The sequence below is a fragment of the Xenopus tropicalis genome, chromosome 2 (genome assembly GCF_000004195.4).
Source record: "Xenopus tropicalis strain Nigerian chromosome 2, UCB_Xtro_10.0, whole genome shotgun sequence".
NCBI classification, from domain to species: domain Eukaryota; kingdom Metazoa; phylum Chordata; class Amphibia; order Anura; family Pipidae; genus Xenopus; species Xenopus tropicalis.
This window is the reverse complement of record NC_030678.2, coordinates 43,336,216-43,354,952: the sequence shown is the minus strand read 5'-3', so window position 1 is coordinate 43,354,952 and position 18,737 is coordinate 43,336,216. Positions and strand designations below refer to the sequence as shown.

Sequence of the window (18,737 nt, the reverse complement as noted above, 5' to 3'; positions counted from 1 at the left end):
TTTTCAGATAGAGCCACCATGGCTGGAATCAAACCCAAGACCCCAGCACCACTAAGCAGCAGGGTCATACTGGGGTGTGCGAGGCCCACCAGCGCTGCTACGCTAGGGGCCCTCCACACCACCTCTGGGGCTCCAACCCTCTCCCCTACCGCCAACCCCTCCACCTGTGCACCTTATACTTACTTTTGCCACAACTGAGGGAGCAGGGCAGTGGGGGAGCAATGAGGTAATTGGGTCTGGGTCAGCGGGGCCCATGAGGGCCGGGGCCATCACATTTTTTCCCAGTGTCCTGCCAGCCCCGTCTAACCCTGTAAGGCAGCAGTGCCAACCATTGCACCTCTTGCTGACGTTCTTGAAAAGCAGACTCTCAAAAAGCTTCTTCATAGCAAGTTGTTCATTAAGCAAAAATGTAAAGAGCAAAGCAGTGCAGATTATTTACAGGTACTCACTCCATACAGGCTCCTTTATACTTGCACCAAGACACTGGTTGCTTCTCTGCATAAGGTGCAAGGTACAAAGAAGAGGGTGCAGATGCAAGGCAACCCTGGAATTAGCCCTTACCTTCATGAGATGTTACTTCCAGGGCTTCCCCTGCTCCCCATTTCTTTATAAGGAAACATTATGGTTCTATTTGCACCCCCACTGACAAAAGCTAAGCACGTATGCAATGTGTGTGCTGTATAATAAAGGGAATATAATTGGCAGAGAACACTGCTTAGTAGATGCCCACAATTCTTTTGCAAAAGACCATTGCATTGTGGGCAGTCAGTATGGCAATAAAATTGTGGACTGCATTGATGTTGATACTCTCTAACAAAACTGATGGTTCATTGCAGAATGGGCTAATAAACATTTTTTAAGTGCTTGCACTTTAGAAATGACTTAGTAAATCATATACACTGGCTATATTATATGCTATTTTCTGTGGTTTAATGTTTATACAGTCTTCTATTACATAACCTTGGACTCGGGTAAATCAGGTAGTATGGAAGTAAGAGGTGTGTCATTGCTTAAGTGGCAATCTGGGGATTCTGGCAAGTGCCAGAGAGGCTGCTGTAAGATGCCATAGGCAGTCACTACTTAGAATGCCAGGGCCTATTTGGAATCCAGACCTGTTGCTGTACTGTACTGTAGTTGAGCAGGGGCCTGTGGCACACAGTGTATGATGCACAAAAGAAAGTTACCCATCCCTGATCAAGATAAATATTTGTACTTTAACTGTGCTAAGACATTCAGATGATATACTGCATTATAGGTAGCTATTGCTGCAAATATTAATATTAATTCATTTCACCTGACAGGTCTGATTTGTGTTTATGGCTTTAGGGTCTATGGTTTTAGGCCTGTGAGGACTGTTTCTGGGAAGGTCTTCATATAAGCTGTGCAAGGTATTGTTTGATAGCTATAAAGAGAATACATTCACTATTTATAAGTAGGGTATACTTTCTCTTGATATACTTTCTCTTCAGATCTAATGGTTTAAAGCTATAGGCATGGGCCATTCTGCACAAGGAAATGGGTGTGGAATCTGCAGTACCAGTTGCTCCAGTTGTTTGGCCGCTCCCTACAGGTCGGCAGAGTTTTATTGTTCCCTGACTGCAGTTAGATAATAGACTAGACAGCCAAGCTGAAATGCTTGTGAAACAAGTCGAAAAGCTACATAAGTGTAATGGTATTTGTGAACTGTGCTTATTCTGGTGATGAAGCAAATCCTTCATCTGTTTCTACACAGTTGTGGCCCTGAACAATGGCTGGACTTACGTGAGAGTGCTTGGTGTGACTGGGCATGGTCTGGGTACATCAGGCCTAAAATATCTTGTTATTCTATATCATAATAATACTGTATATAAATACGTTCAAATCTAGGTGTATTTAAGCATCACTGGTGGTGCCATGCAAAACATTTAAATAAAATGATGGATTCAGCCACCCACTCACATATCCCTGTTCAGTATTAGGTCATGCAAGTTACTATCCCCACTAGTAGGAAAATCCCCACAATTTGCTTTGCAGATCTTGTGTTTTCTTGTTCTTTTCCAAGGTTCTTTTTTTGTAATTGCAAGTTTACAGTAGTTATTTTCCCATGGTTGCACAACTACATCCCACCACAGTGTAGATCCACAAGCTGTTTCATGCTGTTATCTCTCTCTCTCTCTTTATAGTGCCATGACTGAGGTACCATTTTAAGTGACACTTTTCTATTCATTTCCCCATCAAGCTTTCCTCACTTAAATCTCTTTACCATGGGTAACTACTCTTCTTCATTTGATGAGGGTAAGGCATTTCTGCTCCAGCCTTAGGTCTTAAATGCATGTATATAATGCCAAGTGTCCATCCCCACACTCAGTGCTTGTCCCCTGGGCACTGCAGCCAACATCACATGTGCCATTCGGGGTGACAGCACCTACGTGTGCCTAGGCATTGAAGCGTGCCAGAATAAACCAGCAAAGTGCAGGAATAACTAATACTACAGGGATTTCTGATTAGCGTTGAGTAAAATAAAGCGATATTTTAGGGTGGGATTTTAATCTGACTTCATGAAACACATGGGGAACCCATAATGTGAGGCTTGGGGGTGGTATACACTGCACATTTTACATTAGCAGTCCTTTCAGAATGAGGACATACCAGAGCAGAATTCTTCTGACCAATAGGTGCCCCAGATGATCTGTAAAACATATTTAAATGGCACATCACAATTAAGTGGTGTGGAAGGAATAGTACTGCACTTTGTGGGGGGATTGCTGGCTTTATTGTGAATGGTCTGTAGAGGTCAGTGTTCTGGAGCATGATCGAATCTGTAACAAAACTAATAATCAAAGGCCTCTGCACCTAATACATTGTCGTCCTGTTTATTTTCTAACTTTGTTGGAGTTTGCATGTAGTGATGCTAGTAATAAAATAAATAAATAAAATAAAAGCACTCAAATAATCTCTTCCTTACTACAGACTTTGCCTACTAGACTAATTGTACCTGCCCTGCACAACACAGAAACCCCTAATACCTATCACTGTTAACCTTCCGAAAGTCTGAATAAATACAATATCGATATGCTGAAATCCACCTGCAAAACAGTTCCTCTCTTGCTGCATCATTTGAAATCTTGGCAGGGGAAGAGGGACTAAAACATTGATGTTACAAATTGTAATAACATCTACACAGCTTACAGACATATGGGAACTGCATAACCCTCAATGCACTGTGATGCTCTTTTCCTTATTGACATCATGTGTGCAGGGAATTGTGGGATTTGGAAGATGCAGGCTGAAGGCAGGCCAAGGACTGTTGACTACTGTTATTTGAGTCTCAAAGTCCTCCTGATCAGCAGGAGAACAGGGGGCGGGGCTTAGGTAGCTGTTCCAACCCATATTATTACATTAAAAGCATGAAAAGGCTGCATATTTTTTGAATTATGTATATTGATGTAAGTTGCTTGAAATTATGTTTACTTTTCAACAAGCTTAAGTTGTGTTTGGGTGGAGTTCCCCTTTAACATGTATCTATTATAACAGGAGCTCTTTATGTGAAAGGATTTCAAACCTTTTTAATCTCTTTGTGGTCCAACATTTTCTCAGAATACAGCTGTATTTATATATAAAGTGGGAATTCACCCAATGGCAGAAGTGGTCTTACCTTTTTCACAGAAAGAGACAGCGACACAAAGTGTAACTTTAAGCAGGTCTGTGCCAGGTTTTTATTCACAGCAGGGTTTCCTTAAAAAACAGGCACTTTTCCGTTTCCCATGCAACATATGTAAGTAGATTAAAGTTCATTCTTCTGAAACCAGATTGATCCACAGACACATTGAATGTCTAGGATATGTTCTGTTTGTGCCTCGGCCGCTAGCGGCACAACACTATCCAGTAATGTAACACCTGTTCTGGTGCACAAAGCACTTCTTTTTCTTGACATTTGTTTTGCCTCACTGAGCATTCTGGGAAAAATAGACATATATATGCATATATGGTTGTAAGAACACCCTGATACAGTCCCAGTAATATTAGAATTGACAAAGAAACTTTCCCCTTAAACCTAACTAGGCTTCAGGCTGGGCCCAACCCCTCCTATACAGTAGCTCTCCCCTAGGGAAGCCAGCAACAGACTGTGTGACCAGGAATTGTGAACAAGTTAACACTAAAACCTCTAAATCTGAATAAGGTAAATTAAAGGGGAAGTAAACTTGAAGAAAAGCCTAGACAATGTCCAGAGCCCCCCCCCATCCCTTCCAAACTGCACCACTGGGGACTCACTTAATATGCCGAATAGGGCAGCAGGGTTGGACGGCACCATCTCACACTGCAAAACAAATCTGACCCTAGTGAAGGTAATAGGGACCTTAGCCAGAAACTCCACCGGGCAGGGACTGACGTACAATCTCTGTAAGGAACTGGGCAATATGTTGGCACTATATAAAGGATAATAATAATCCTTGCTTTTCAAGAACCAACCCAGTGTTATTATTGTATGCTGCCAGTAATCTGACATAATGTGTTAGTGCAAGGTATCGCTTCCTGTGCAGTGGCTAACACCGTACAACTGTGCTGTACAACAGACTGGCAGAGAGAGGTTCAGCTGAAGCATTCAAAACGCTGTGCTGGGCTTGGGGTCGTTGTTGTGCCCTTTTAGAGCCCAGCAAACTAAAGTGACAGTTGTGGAATGTCAGGGATAAATGGCAGATATGTCTCTGTCTTTATTTTAAGGCCCTTTTTCATCCCCTTTAATATGTGAAATTATAGGGGTTTTGCACTGTAGGGAGGCACTTACTGCAGTATTCCTTGGTGCAAGCCCATGGACGACAAACAAAAAATCCTACTGTAGGCGATATTGTAGAATTGGGGAAGAAATGCACTCCCATTAGCAGTTCCTTGAGGCGTGAGGGCTCATTTGCAATGCAGGACACAGCCTGTAAAGTGCAAACAAAAAAGTCTCAATTGGCCATTTTTGTGCAGGTTGTGTCCTGTATTGTATAAGTAGCAACCAGAATGGAGACCTGCAAATGACTGCATTAGAGATGTATTAGTGAGGGGTGGGCAGAGGGAGCCACGTTGTCTTCCAATAGAAACCTTCTAAGGAGCCACGATATGTCTGGGGGAAAAGACCGAGTGCCAACTCCATGAGTGCAAGTCAGCACTAAGAAAGAACTTTCAATCAACTTTAAGTATGATCTAAAGCTTGATATTATGAGACATTATTATTTGCAGTTAGTCTTCACTTTTTATTTTCTGTGGTTTTTGAATTACTAAGCTTTTTGTTCCGCAGCTCTCCGGTTTGGAGTTTTAGCAGCTATCAGGTTGCTAGGGTTCAGATTACCCTAGCAACCAGACTGGTTTAAATAAAAAACTGAAATATTAAAGGAGAGGGAATGAATAGAAAGAGAAGTAATAAAAATTAGCAATTGCAATAAAATTGCAGCCTCGCAGAGCAATAGCTTTTTGGTTGATGGGGTCAATGACTCTCATTTAAAAGCTGGAAAAAGTCAAAAGAAAAAGAAAAATAATTCAAAAAGCACAAGAAATAAAAAATGAAGACCAATTGAAAAGTTGCTAAGAATTAGCATTACTATAACATACTAAAATGTAACTTAAAGGTAAACCACCCCTTTAACGATTCTGCTCTTGTGCTGCGGGATACAAGTGCAACAACAAACCACAAATTGTGTTCCTTGCTAAAGCTTCTAGTTCAGCACACCATAGCTTGGTACTAGAGTCCCTATACATCTGACTGGCTTGCCAGGGAATCTGGCCCCCACTGTAGGAATAGTCCCATCAACTTTTATTTACTGCATATAACCATGTGACCCCCCGTACAAATGTCAAACAATTCGGAAGTTTCCATCCTTCTGTAAGGATTAATTATTTACTGACAATTGGAACTCCACTTTGTTTAAGCCAATAACCAGTCGGAAAAACCCAGAGCCACTGTGCCTGACCTACGCTGATGGGTTATGAAGGGGGATCTTTATCATGCCCTATTTCAGCCTTCAGGTATTTGTGTCGGGGACATAATTCCAAGGTGAATCCTACAATTCTATTTTTCAGTAGAAAAAGCACTTTTATATGAGTCAATGAAACATAAACAAGTAATGAATGGCCGTGCTTTCATAGAACATTCACTGTGAAGTCTGAGGTGTGCTTTTACATTGCTTGCCCATCCTCAGTTCTAATGCCATGGTATTGTGTAAAATAACTGGTAAGTATATTTTTCTGTTCATGTTAAGAATATTAAACCTGTGGCGTTCCAGCAGCTACAGTACAACCCAGAGTATCTCACCAACAGCCACACAAGGGCATTTCTACCTGTGAGGCTTCCGCATTACTTGGCTTGGCTAAAAAAAATCACCTCATTGGTCAAAATGAGAGGGATATGTTTGGGTATGTGCCTATTGCAGGGTTTGGAAACTGCTCTATTTATATTGTGCAAATCAAAATATACAGTGAATGAATGTTCTGAACAGAACACAAATTAGAAACCATGTATCACCCATACTCTATTGGGGGTTCTGCATTTAAGGGAGAATTACTTCTTACGTTAAAAAAATGACGGGGCTATTTACAGTTAGCCATTTTTGTTTTCCCTTTCACATTTCCCAGAATGCTTGATGAATACTGCTCATAATAAAGCCATGTATTTCCTCTCTGTGTGCTTAGTATACAGCAATGGCAAATGTGACCATGGCCCTTTGTTTTATCTTGCAGATGTAGAAGGTTTTGATTCAGTTGTGACAGTGGGAGAAAAACTAAGTCATCCGACTGCATCAAGACCTAAATCCAGTGGGCGACGTCCTCCATCCCAGTCACTGACATCGGTATGTCTTTCCCTCTGTTAACTAATTGTTCTTCTGTATTCTAGCTCAGCAACCCAACTCTTACTGAATAGTCATGTTCTTTCTGTATAGTTTATGACAGTGCTGTCCAACTTCTGCGGTGCCGAGGGACGGAATTTCTCTCGCATACATGGTGGAGGGCCGCTAATGGAAGCCAGTTTTGACCACTCCCCATTTAAACCACACCCACTTCAAACCACACCCATTTAATCACTATGGTGGTAGTGCAGCAAAAACCCAAATGCTTCGTCCTCACTCACACCATCATTCATATGTGAAAGAATTATATTATATCATATTAAGACGTACTCTTAAATCCATATGCCTCCTCCTCCCCTGTGGATAGCACAGCAACCCCCAGCATATAATTACACACCTTAGGGACCATTTCATCGCTATTTCCATTTCATTCGCTATTGTGTGTGCCATACTCTGCCCTATGCTGCCTGTCTGTGCCATACTAAGCCCTACCCTTTCTGTGTGTGCCATGCTCTGCCAGCCCTATGCTGCCTGTGTGTGCCATGCTCTGCCTGCCCTACCCTGCCTGTGTGTGCCATAGCTTCCCTGCCCTATGCTGCCTATGTGCCATACTCTGCCTGCCCTATGCTGCCTGTGTGTGCCATACCCTCCCTGCCCTATGCTGCCTATGTGCCATACTCTGCCTACCCTATGCTGCCTACACACAGGCAGCATAGACTAGGCAGTACATACAATGTCTGAGGTGTGAACAGGAGAACAATGTGGGTGATTGCAGCCTGAGCCTGAGGTGTGAACACTTAAGGGGGTGAACAATGCAGAGATTAAAAGGTGTGAACACCACAGGGGATTAAATTTTTAAACAATACAGGGGGATTACAGCCTGAATCTGAGGTGAGAACCATGCAGGGGGCCAGTTAATCTCAGTACTGATACCATTTAAAGCTTACACAAAGGTAAGCCATCAAAGCAGCCAGACAGGTGGGCGTCCCGTGGGCTGCCAGTTGGACAGCACTAGTCTATGACTATGAGATAAGTATGCAGAGCCTCACTGAAGACACCTCCTGCTTATTCAGCTAACCCTGCAGCCCCTAGCTTAGCAACTCTGAGCTTCTGATGCAACAGCCAAATATTAGCAATATAAAACTGCCATAATCTAGAACGGCTAATAAATTGCAAAAGTTCTGAGAAAAGCACTCTGGCAAGGTTTTTTGGACTTAAGATGCTCTTTCAGTTCCAAATGATGGGTTCAACATGGTTTAGTTTTTATGTTTAACATGGCTGAATTTGCAGAATATTTAGCCATGTTAAACATATGAGCGGCATGACACACCACATGCATTGGGGCACTGTTTTGGAGCGCAAAGGCCTGCAGCTATTAGTTCACACCCAGGCACAGTGTGCAAAGTGCAAAAAAGTGCACAATGTGCCTGTGCAAATGAGCCCTATATTCTCATGCAGTTCCCCTACAAGTTGGATGGGGCAGTTATCAAGCTATGATGGAAACATTATTCTGTGGATATGTCAGTCGGATTCACTATTCCTTCCAAATCTTATGCAGTAGCAAACTTGCCAACCTACACCTTTACTTACAGTAAAACTTCTACAATGCAGCCCTGTATTGGCAGCCCTCTGTATTATCTATTATTCAATATTCTCAGCATTTACTGTGTCAAATAAAAAGCAGAGGGGTGGGTGTAGATATATACTTTAAATGAGGATGATATATTTGCAATATCATTTTTTCTGCATTTTGCAGTCTTCCCTATCTAGTCCAGATTTCTTTGATTCCCCAAGCCCAGAGGAAGAGAAGGATGAGCTTACAGCCTTGGCACAGAGAGCAATAGAGGCTTCCAAGAAAACAGCAAGATCTGCTGCACCATCACAAGTAAGTGAAACTCTACCCGCTGCACCCTCGCTTTATATGGTGCCAGCCTTCCTCTGCTGAAATAGGTACCAGCCTTCCCAGAGGGAAACTGTTTTCATAGGACTGTTCTAGATGTAAGGTATACTTTAAATCACATTCTGGGAACCCCTGCTCCCCCAACACACACTTATCATCTTCCCCTCAGTAGGGCTGACGTTATATGCATAGTTACATTCCATTAATGGCAACATTTTTTTATTTTGGCATATGGTGTATATGGTGTACAGAGTTACAAACATAATTTGGGCTAAAAAAGACAAATGCAATAACACGGGTTCCCCAACCTTTTTTACCTGTGAGCCACATTTAAACATAAAAAGTTGGAGAGCAACACAAGTATGCTAAATACTTCTGGGGTACCAACCAAATAAGGGCTGTGATTGTGTGGTAGCCCCTATATATACTGGCAGCCTACAGAAGCCCCTTTTCGGCAGTACACCTGGTATTTATGCAACCAAAACTTGCCTTCAAGTCAGGAATTCGAAAAATAAGCACCTGTTTTGAGGCCACTGGGAGCAACATCCAAGGGGTTGCTGAAAAACATGTTGCTCCGGAGCCGCTGGTTGGGGATCACTGCTGTAATATAATCTATTACCAATTTGTGTATATTTAAAGATATACTGTACCTATTTATACACACGCATATATATTTATACATACAAACATACATTAACTAAGCGAACAATATGTATAAATGCATTCACACCCATTTCATTCAAGCATTACATGCTGATTTATGCACAAATACAAACTTAGTGCTGAGATATTAAAATCATCTGTAAATACACTGGATTTCTGGGGGAAATGTTGCATAATGGGTAAAAAAAACGTTGCAAATTGCATCTGGATTGCATTTTTTTTTTACAATTTTAAATATTTAGCAAAAGGGCAGAACTAAAGGAAAACACATCCTTCTCTCACAGATGCCAGATAACAGAACTGTTTTACCGCCCAAGCCGGGAGGCTTGATCTCCAACGTGAGCTTCTCTCATGGGGCATCTGGAGCACCATCAGCATTCCACACCGTTGCCGCTGGCAGCCACAGGTCGAACTCTCCATCCTTCTCGAGCGCAGAAACAAGACAGAAGGCTGATCATAGTCAGTCGCCCTTAGAAGAGTTACAGTCACAGGTCAAGGAGCTGAGATCTATCGTTGAAACAATGAAAGACCAACAGAAGTAAATTCCTCTTTTTACTTATTATCTTACTTAGCGTTCAGTTGGCTGTGGTTGGGCAGGGTCCAATGTAATGGCAAGGATCACGGTTACACCTTAGTCTTCATTTTTGTGCTCATTCTGAACTCACCCCCTGCATGGGGTTTCCTTCTGTTAAGCTGCAGTCTCAGTACCATTTCATGCATCCCTCTACTATTACTATTGACCCTCACATTTAAAGCAGTCCATAACTCTGCCCCACCCTACATCTCTGAACTCATCTCTAGGTACCATCCAACCCGCTTGTTACGCTCCTCTACTGACCTGCTCCTCAACTCCTCTCTCATTCCCTCCTCACACGCTCGCATTCAAGCCTTTGCAAGGGCTGCCCCCCTTCTCTGGAATTCGCTCCCACAAACTGTCAGACTTTCTCCCAATCTCTCTGCCTTCAAGAGATCTCTAAAAACACATTTATTTAGAGAAGCTTACCCTAATCTAGTTTAGCAATACCCTGTGCCACAACTCTCACAACTCTGGTCATGCCCATTCCCACACCTTGTGTCTCAACCCTTTCTCCTTGTAGATTGTAAGCTCTTTTGGGCAGGGCCCTCTTCACCTCTTGTATCGGTTACTGATTGCTTTATATGTTACTCTGTATGTCCAATGTATGTAACCCACATATTGTACAGCGCTGCGGAATATGTTGGCGCTTTATAAATAAATGTTAATGTAATGTAATGTAATAATGTAATCCCATGCTCTCTCCTTGGCACTAATAGGAACCTGGTCACTCTCCGTTTCACTTTGTGTTGCAGAGACCATGTGACTTATTATATTTGTGCTATTTATGTTACAGGAAGGAGATCAAACAATTACTTTCTGAACTAGACGAAGAGAAAAAGATACGATTAAGATTACAGGTGAGTTATTATAGGAAACCTAATGAATGTATTTTAGAGGATCTCAATACCGTGGTTACCGTGCTTGTTGTCGCCAACTGAATCTGCTAAGTCCGCTTGGTCACAAATTACCTGAAGTGCCTGAGAGCGGATGAGGTTATAGCACAGGAAATCGGAATCTAATCAAGACTACCAAGTGAAACTATATTGTAGCACTTTATCAGACCTATCAGCATGGCCCCATTCCCCTGTAGTAGTAGCGTATATTGATCTATTGATATTGAAGGAATTTAGGAACCTACAGTATATTGTTGATGCTGTTTTCGAACAGGTGTTGTCACTCTTGTACTTTTGCTCCTTTAAAGACTAAAGAGGATCATATACTGAGACCCTGGATGGAAGGGGGCACAAAATGGCACCCCGTATTGCTCAATAAAAATGAACTTCACCTGGGGTCTAGTTTCACTCTGCACTTTGCAAAAGTAGCCAGTGCTTTATCCATGGGGCAAATGCAAGTTGCTGCACTCCCTGTTAGAGCTCAGAGACCTCTGGGAATTCTCTTATGTGTAAGGAAGGGCACATAGTGCAAAATACATGGCAGATCACACCCGATCTTTAAACTTTGCCCTGCACGTAGATTTCAGGGCATATTTATGAAGGAGTGAAACTAGAACTCACCACAGTCTGCCAGAGTGCAATTCTGATGCTCTCTATTCATTTCTATGCGATTTTTGAAGGCTTATTAATTAAAGGTAAACTATACCCCCCAAACAATGTAGGTCTCTATAAAAATATATTGCATAAACAAGCTCATATGTAAAACCCTGCTTCATCTAAATAAACCATTTTCATAAAAATATACTTTTTTTAGTAGTATGTGCTATTGGGTATTGCTAAATAGAAAACGGCTATGTTAGGTACTAAGGGCCGCCTCCTGGGATCATAGGAGTCACAGTGCGCACAAACAAGCCAAGGCACACATACATGTTAGGACCCATCAGCCAATGAATGGACAGAGTTCTGCCTTTTGCTCCCACACTACTTCCTGTTACAGTTAGAGCTGCATTATTTCCTGTCAGGTGATCTCTGAGGGTGCACACAGACCATCACTAAATGGCGGCTCAAGGGAAAGGATGTAAAAGGGCAAAATTTACTGATTTACTTTAATAGGTCACTTAATATAATATAAACTATCTGCTGGCCAAATATTCATTTTGGGGGTATAGTTTTCCTTTAAGGACAGAGAGAGAGAATGTTAAACCCTTCCCGCACCACCCACTGAATCAGTTAATGCTGATTTTGCTGGTTTTGTTTACATTTTAATTGAGATTTTGAGATTCATTTGCACATTCTTTAATAAATATGCCCCTGTGTGTTAATTGTCAGGATGTGGCACAAAAGAGGGTTAATAGGTCCCATTAGAAAGGTTTTTTGCGTTTTTTTTTTAACCAAACAAGTCCATTTCTTCTCCTATGTAACCGCAAAACTCAAACAGAAGTGAAATTCTATCAGACTGTAAACTGAAGCTAATGTGTACGCAAACAGTTGACATATAGTGAGTAAAGTACAGGTATGGGATCCTTTATCCAGAAACCTGTTATCCAGAAAGCTCTAACTTATTGAAGGCCATCTCCCATAGACTCCATTTTACTCCTAATATTCATATTTTTAAAATTGATTTGCTTTTTCTTTGTAATAAAACAGTACCTTGTATTGATCCCAACTAAGATATCATTAATCCTTATTGGAGGCAAAACAATCCTATTGGGTTTGTTTAATGTTTAAATTATTTTGTAGTAGACTTAAGGTATGGAGATCCAAATTACAGAAATATCCCTTATCCAGAAAACCTGAGGTCACAAGCATTATGGATAACAGGCCCCATACCTGTACCCCATATTGTAAAATATAAGGCTATTATAGGTCCCCAAGGAGTCACATGAGCATATAAAGGCACAAGGCCAAAGCAGAGTGCTTACCTACAGGTCATAGAACTCTGAGGTGACTTTTAATATCCTCATATTTTACAACAGGGGGTGCATCATTTATTATAATACAAAAGGCTCAGTGAGTCATGTGACAGAAATTACATCACCAAGCATCAATTCTAACTGATGACATCACTAAGGGCTGTTTATAATGATATAATTAACAGGATATTGATGGCTGTTATGTATTACAATGATATGACTCTGGCTGTTTGATCAAACTGTTTAAACATCTAGTTGCACTGTAGGGTTTCCACCTCAGACCATAGCCTATAAACGCTTTGTGCTGCAGGTCAGATAAGCAATAAGCTTTGTTGCACTGACATGTACACCAGCCTCGGATTGCGCTGTAATTACTAATATTCCCTTGCAGCGTTGGCAGTTCTGTCCCTCACTGACACTCAGGCCTGACTCTCAGCATGTTCATTAACCATCACAACATGCTCTTTCCCCACCTCTGTAGCTGGACGTCAACGAAATCAAGAAAGCTCTACAATCCAAATAAGGCAAAGAACAAAGAGAAGGTGTCATGGAATCCGCTGCAAGTCCTCGAATGACCGAACACTTCCGACCCCATCAGCCAACAGAACCTGGTGCCAAATGAATTCAGATTTGCCTCAAACAAGCGGAAAGCACAACAGCAGCTCCACCTATCAGAGACTCCTTTGTGATATTTATAATGTGGCACATGTGACAAGTTGACGTTATTTCCAGCTCGTGCTGAAGTGCTCCTACTTAGCCGCCGCTGCTCGGGTGCCAGAGGGAACTACATGGTATTGCTCCTCGCCTCTCTGGCGCTCCGGGGAGACAGAAAACTGCAAATGAATAAACTCAGGCAGTGCACTTCAGAGTGGTACTTTTTACTGATGATATTTTTTCCATGAATAAAATGTATTTCAGATTGTCTGTTTACAAGCTTTATAATTTCTATGTTTCTGGTGTACGTCTTTTATCCCCCTGCCCTCAAGATCCTTCCACCTGTTTGTACAAACTGTAGTCATGTGGGTTTTGTTGTTTTTTTGCTCTAGTATGTACCGGCTAGGGATTCTGGGTTTCTTATTATTATAGTATACATATGCAAAGTGCAGCCCATGGGAAAATGCTGAAAGCGCTTCTGAAATGTATTTAACTGTGTGTAAAAGACTGGAATGGTCCTTAAACATGCTTTGTGCCTTTCTATTTGCCTAACGCAGAGTTGCAAAAAAATGTATTTATGGTTTATTGTAAAAGAGCGTATAGTGTTGAGCACGCCAGTGGGTGGTGGAAAGGCTCCTCCCCAGCAGTATTATGTGGGTACGCCAGTCATGTGAGTGTGGCCCCCTGATTCCCTTTCAGGCCAGAAGGGCCTTTGTAGCAAATGGTCATAGCAATAGTCCAAATAGCCAAATTTCATAATGAATGCAATAAAAAACATTTGATCTTGTCAATCTGTCATTCCTAGCATTTCTAATCATGGACCTCAGTGTTACTTCATCCAAATTCAGCATTCACTTTATCCTGTACCGGTTGCAGTGGGCTGAACAACTGAGCTGAACAACTGGGCTACTGTCCGGCCCTGAATTACACACTGGCTGCTCAGAGTTTGCTGTGGAGGCCTGTGACATTAGCTAAGTTGTGGGGCGTATTTAGGTCCCATCCTACTGATCAGATATTTTCCATTTATGCAGACCTGTCGACTCTCCCAAATTTTTCTAGAGTCAACAATATTTATACCCCAATGTAGGAAGGGGTGCGGTGGAGCAAAGGGCATAGTCAGGGTGGTATATGCTGTGGGCAAGGCCAAAATTCTCCCAGATTCAGGTTGATGTCCTGGGGATCAGAGCTGCCAACTCTGGGGCTTTCCACCCTAGTCGTGAGGTCCACCCAACACTGCAACCCCTCCCCCCACCCATACCTTGTGTTCTCCCTTGTATTCTCCCTTGTGGCTGGCATCAGGGGGGAGCGTCCAGAGTGTCAGGTCGGGAGCGGGTCTGGGTCAGCGGGGCCCATCTGTGTCCTGTCGGCTCAATCCGGCCCTGTTGATGTCTCTGTCAGAGCTTTTCCAAAATGTTCTAAACATTCTTAGCCAGACCCTAAGGGCAGATGGGACATTTAGGGGAGTATTTATTATGCTGTGTAAAACTAATTTGCCGAAAAAACGGAGTAAAAAGTTGTGTAAAATAAATGGAAAAGATCGCCATCTGAATGCCGGATATTACGCCGGATATTACGCCATTATTTTCCATAAGTTCTGGTGGTATAAATAAACGCATAAAACAATTACGCCGTTTTTACGTCATTTCTCGCCGTTTTTTACACAGCATAATAAATATGCCCCATAGTTGACCGGCATTAATGTAAATCTCCAGGTGTAAAAAATACACCCGAAGTAGCCGAAGTTGCAACTTTTATTTCAAATGACCAGAAAAACTTCCTAAAAACTAAAATTCCCAACCTTTTATAGGTCACCCACTGTGGTTTTGCATTTGTTTCCCAATGCTGTCCCGTAATATCATGGATACCTGCAATTGGATTGAATCGTGAGGCGCCAAATCTTCTGAGGTTCCACATGGGTAATTACTGGGCTCAGTTTTCTCCAAGCCCCTCCGGCCCACTGCGCAGCCACCATGGCTTGGGAGCATCGGCTGTTCCTGCACATTTCACCCCCACAAGCAAAAGGACATTCATTATCAGAAGCTTGGGCACAAATGGCCTGTAAAGTGATCAGTGTTCTGATTTTTTTTCTATTAAATTGATTTTACTTTTATTGTGATTTAAGAGATAATATAATATATATGTTCAGCCTTTGGGTGCATGTTGGACCTCTGGCACCCAGAAGTGTAATACATTAGAGAGGGCATGACTTTTTTTAAATAAAATGTTTTTAATAAAATTCCACATTTTTACATTCTTTTTTTGTGTGAAAACTTTAATAATGGATGTTTTTCTTCTGTCAAAATAGTATCAAAGGTTCTTACCCCTCCCTGATTGGTGCCTCTGCCTCTGGATTTAGCCACAAATATTCAGCAGCAGGATGGAATGACTTTGTTATATATATATATACAGTATATAAGAGGAGAGAGAGATATTTATCTATGTACTGTATGTAACATTCAAAAAGGACCAGCAAAACAGGGATTTTTATGTGAAACAAAAAAAATTTGTGTGCAGGGTTGTTTCTGGCTATGGTTAGCCCTACTGACAAACACATGAAACAACCCTGCTGTCTGCAATGCAAAGCTTCACTCATTGTTTCATATTATCATGTCTGTACCAAACTCTGTGGCTTCCTAGATGGCTCGCTCTCTCACTGCCTTAAATTATGGGCTGCTATGGGGAATGCTAGGGGCTTCCAGGAGCTACTGTTTATGTATTTAGCGCTGTTGGAATAAAGACAAACGATGGGGTGTTAGTATTATAACTGCAGTACATACTGTATAGACAACAACAAGAGGTCCTCTGCACTCACCCATTATTATTATAACATAATTATTATAGACAAACCATTAAGCAGTAAAACAGGAAAAAAATGGAGACTCTAGTAATCCAAAAACAGGCCATTCCAAAAATTAAAAAGAAAAAACTTTATTATACACTTATCTCAAAAAAGCCTGATGTGTTTTGTGTCCATCTGACACTTAATCATAGGCTTAAATGTGCATAAATGAAGACATGTATAAATGCACTCAGGAGAGGAGCAAATAGATGCACCCAGAAGAGAAGACGTTATGTACATCACTATGTTGGTATCAATATGGAGGAATAACAGTTTAATGCTAATAACAAGAAACATCAAAATCAGAATTCATTCCTCTTGGTAATCTAGTATGAAGGGTGATTAGCCAAAAAACTTCTTGTTTTAATAACTTCTTGTTAAATCCCCACCCCTCCGAGATGGAAAAACTCTATCCCTTGAACCTGAAAAAAGTCTAAATTCCCCATAGTACAGGACAAAAAATGTCTAGATACATTTGTCTCCTTTCTTATTCGAATGTCACAAATGTGTTCCCGAATGCATTCTTTAAAACTCCGCAAAGTTTGTCCAACATATTGCATGTTGCATTTCTGCCGTAATCAAATATATGACATTTTTGGTATTGCAGTTAATTACAATTTAAAAAAACACAATTTTCTATGTATGCCACATAATAATATAAACAGGTTTTCAGCTGGTTTTAATTTAATCAACTGTTATTAAATCAATGACCTAAAGTACATTCACTGAATTGCAAGTTACCCTAATTATAGTATGTTCCTGCACAGTGGCGTAACAGAGGAAGCAGAACCCCTGGCCGTGGGGCCCACAAGTGACCAGTGACACACAAAATTGAGGTTCACTTGCAATTTTTTGCCCAATTTTTTTGTGGGGCCCCCAAAGTTATGTCACTGTCCCCACAGTTTGTGTGTAAGATAGGGAGGAGAGTTATTTCTGCAGTCAGAAACATAAGGGCACCTGCGCAACGCTACGAGCTTTAGATGTTTATGTGCTAAAATGGCATCGGATATTCTCATATGGCAACATTAGAGCTGTTCATGAATTCTCATCTCAGTGCTCTGACATTGATACCTGTGCATTTGCCTAGTATATTGTGTGTAGCAAAGGGGATGTGAGCAAATACTTTGAACAAAATGAAATTGCTGCCAGAGATTTCCAATGCAATGAGCAGGAGGATTTCATTGTAATCACTCAAAGCAAAATATTATTTGGGGTTAAATAATTTTAATCATGTTATTTAATAAGATAGTTATAAACTGATGATTTCCAGTTACTCCGTAATGATTTCTGGATTTATAAATGTAACCAATGCCATCAAACACTTTGGACACTGAAAGAATTGTTCTAAATCAATCTTATTCTGATTGAATAGGTGGGAAAATTAAAATTCAGTCGTATGTACAGGGAAAATAAGCTTCGCCCATAGCTTTATATAGGTACCTTAGCCTAGACTAGTCATTTGTTTGACAATCTTCAGTGAATCCCTAAATACTTGAACCTGTTTCTCAGAGCCTGGCCTGCTGGCCAACCTCATCCTCCCCAAGATGCTTGCAAACTTTACTCCCAGTGATTAAGCTTGAATGTACCCAGTGCACACTGATTCCTACCCTGACTTCACCCCTCCCACTCGCTGTCCCCCACTTCCCAGCGGGGTCTGCGGGTCAGTCGCTTGTTCATAACTGTGTCCCCTCCCCATTTGCACCCTTATAGCTGCCTCTGCTGCCAACCCCTAGTTCCTATGCTGCTGTTACTATGTTACCACAGTGACTATTAGATGAGCACCAAACTCATGTTCATCTCTGTTTAGGCATTAGACTAAGTTATGTTTTATGCAGGGCCGGTCTTCCCAAGTGCGGGGTCCTATTGGAACAATTTTGCCGGGGCCCCCTAGATGGAGTTTTGCTATCTGGCACAGGGTTTCAGGGCTGGGTAGGTGAAAATGCCTGTTTTTGCCTGGGGGGGCCTGGGAATAACCTCTGCGCGTGCTGCTAGTCTGGCCATGCCCACTATTGTAGGCCATGCCCTTAAACCCTCAACCACCCTAAAGTTTACTTTCACAAGGTTTTAAGGAGAACCATAGCAATAGTAGCAATAGTCTTATAACCCAGAGCAACAGTATATTAAGATTACTTTGCAGTAAACCAATAGTTGGCTGGTTTCTATATAGATTTATGCAGTGAGGAGAGGACACTGGAACCTCAAGCACATTATATAGTGAGAAGGCATTATGGACACTTTATATATATATGTATATATATACAGGTCCTTTTCAAAAAATTAGCATATTGTGATAAAGTTCATTATTTTCTGTAATGTACTGATAAACATTAGACTTTCATATATTTTAGATTCATTACACACAACTGAAGTAGTTCAAGCCTTTTCTTGTTTTAATATTGATGATTGTGGCATACAGCTCATGAAAACCCAAAATTCCTATCTCAAAAAATTAGCATATCATGAAAAGGTTCTCTAAACGAGCTATTAACCTAATC

General features: G+C 41.4%; 1 protein-coding gene across 3 annotated transcripts in view; it reads left to right on the top strand.

Annotated features, from left to right (window-relative positions):
- The window catches only part of sh3kbp1 (SH3-domain kinase binding protein 1), a 189,059-nt gene extending 174,865 nt beyond the window's left edge, over window positions 1-14,194 (top strand). For all 3 annotated transcript variants that reach the window (XM_002935188.5, XM_012957475.3, XM_031896735.1), the window contains 5 exons: window positions 6,697-6,806; window positions 8,560-8,688; window positions 9,651-9,904; window positions 10,737-10,800; window positions 13,231-14,194. In XM_002935188.5, coding sequence (XP_002935234.3) covers window positions 6,697-6,806; window positions 8,560-8,688; window positions 9,651-9,904; window positions 10,737-10,800; window positions 13,231-13,272 — 599 coding nt within the window. In that variant the 3' untranslated portion in view covers window positions 13,273-14,194. The remainder of the gene's footprint in view (window positions 1-6,696; window positions 6,807-8,559; window positions 8,689-9,650; window positions 9,905-10,736; window positions 10,801-13,230) is intronic.
- Window positions 14,195-18,737: the final 4,543 nt, after the last annotated feature.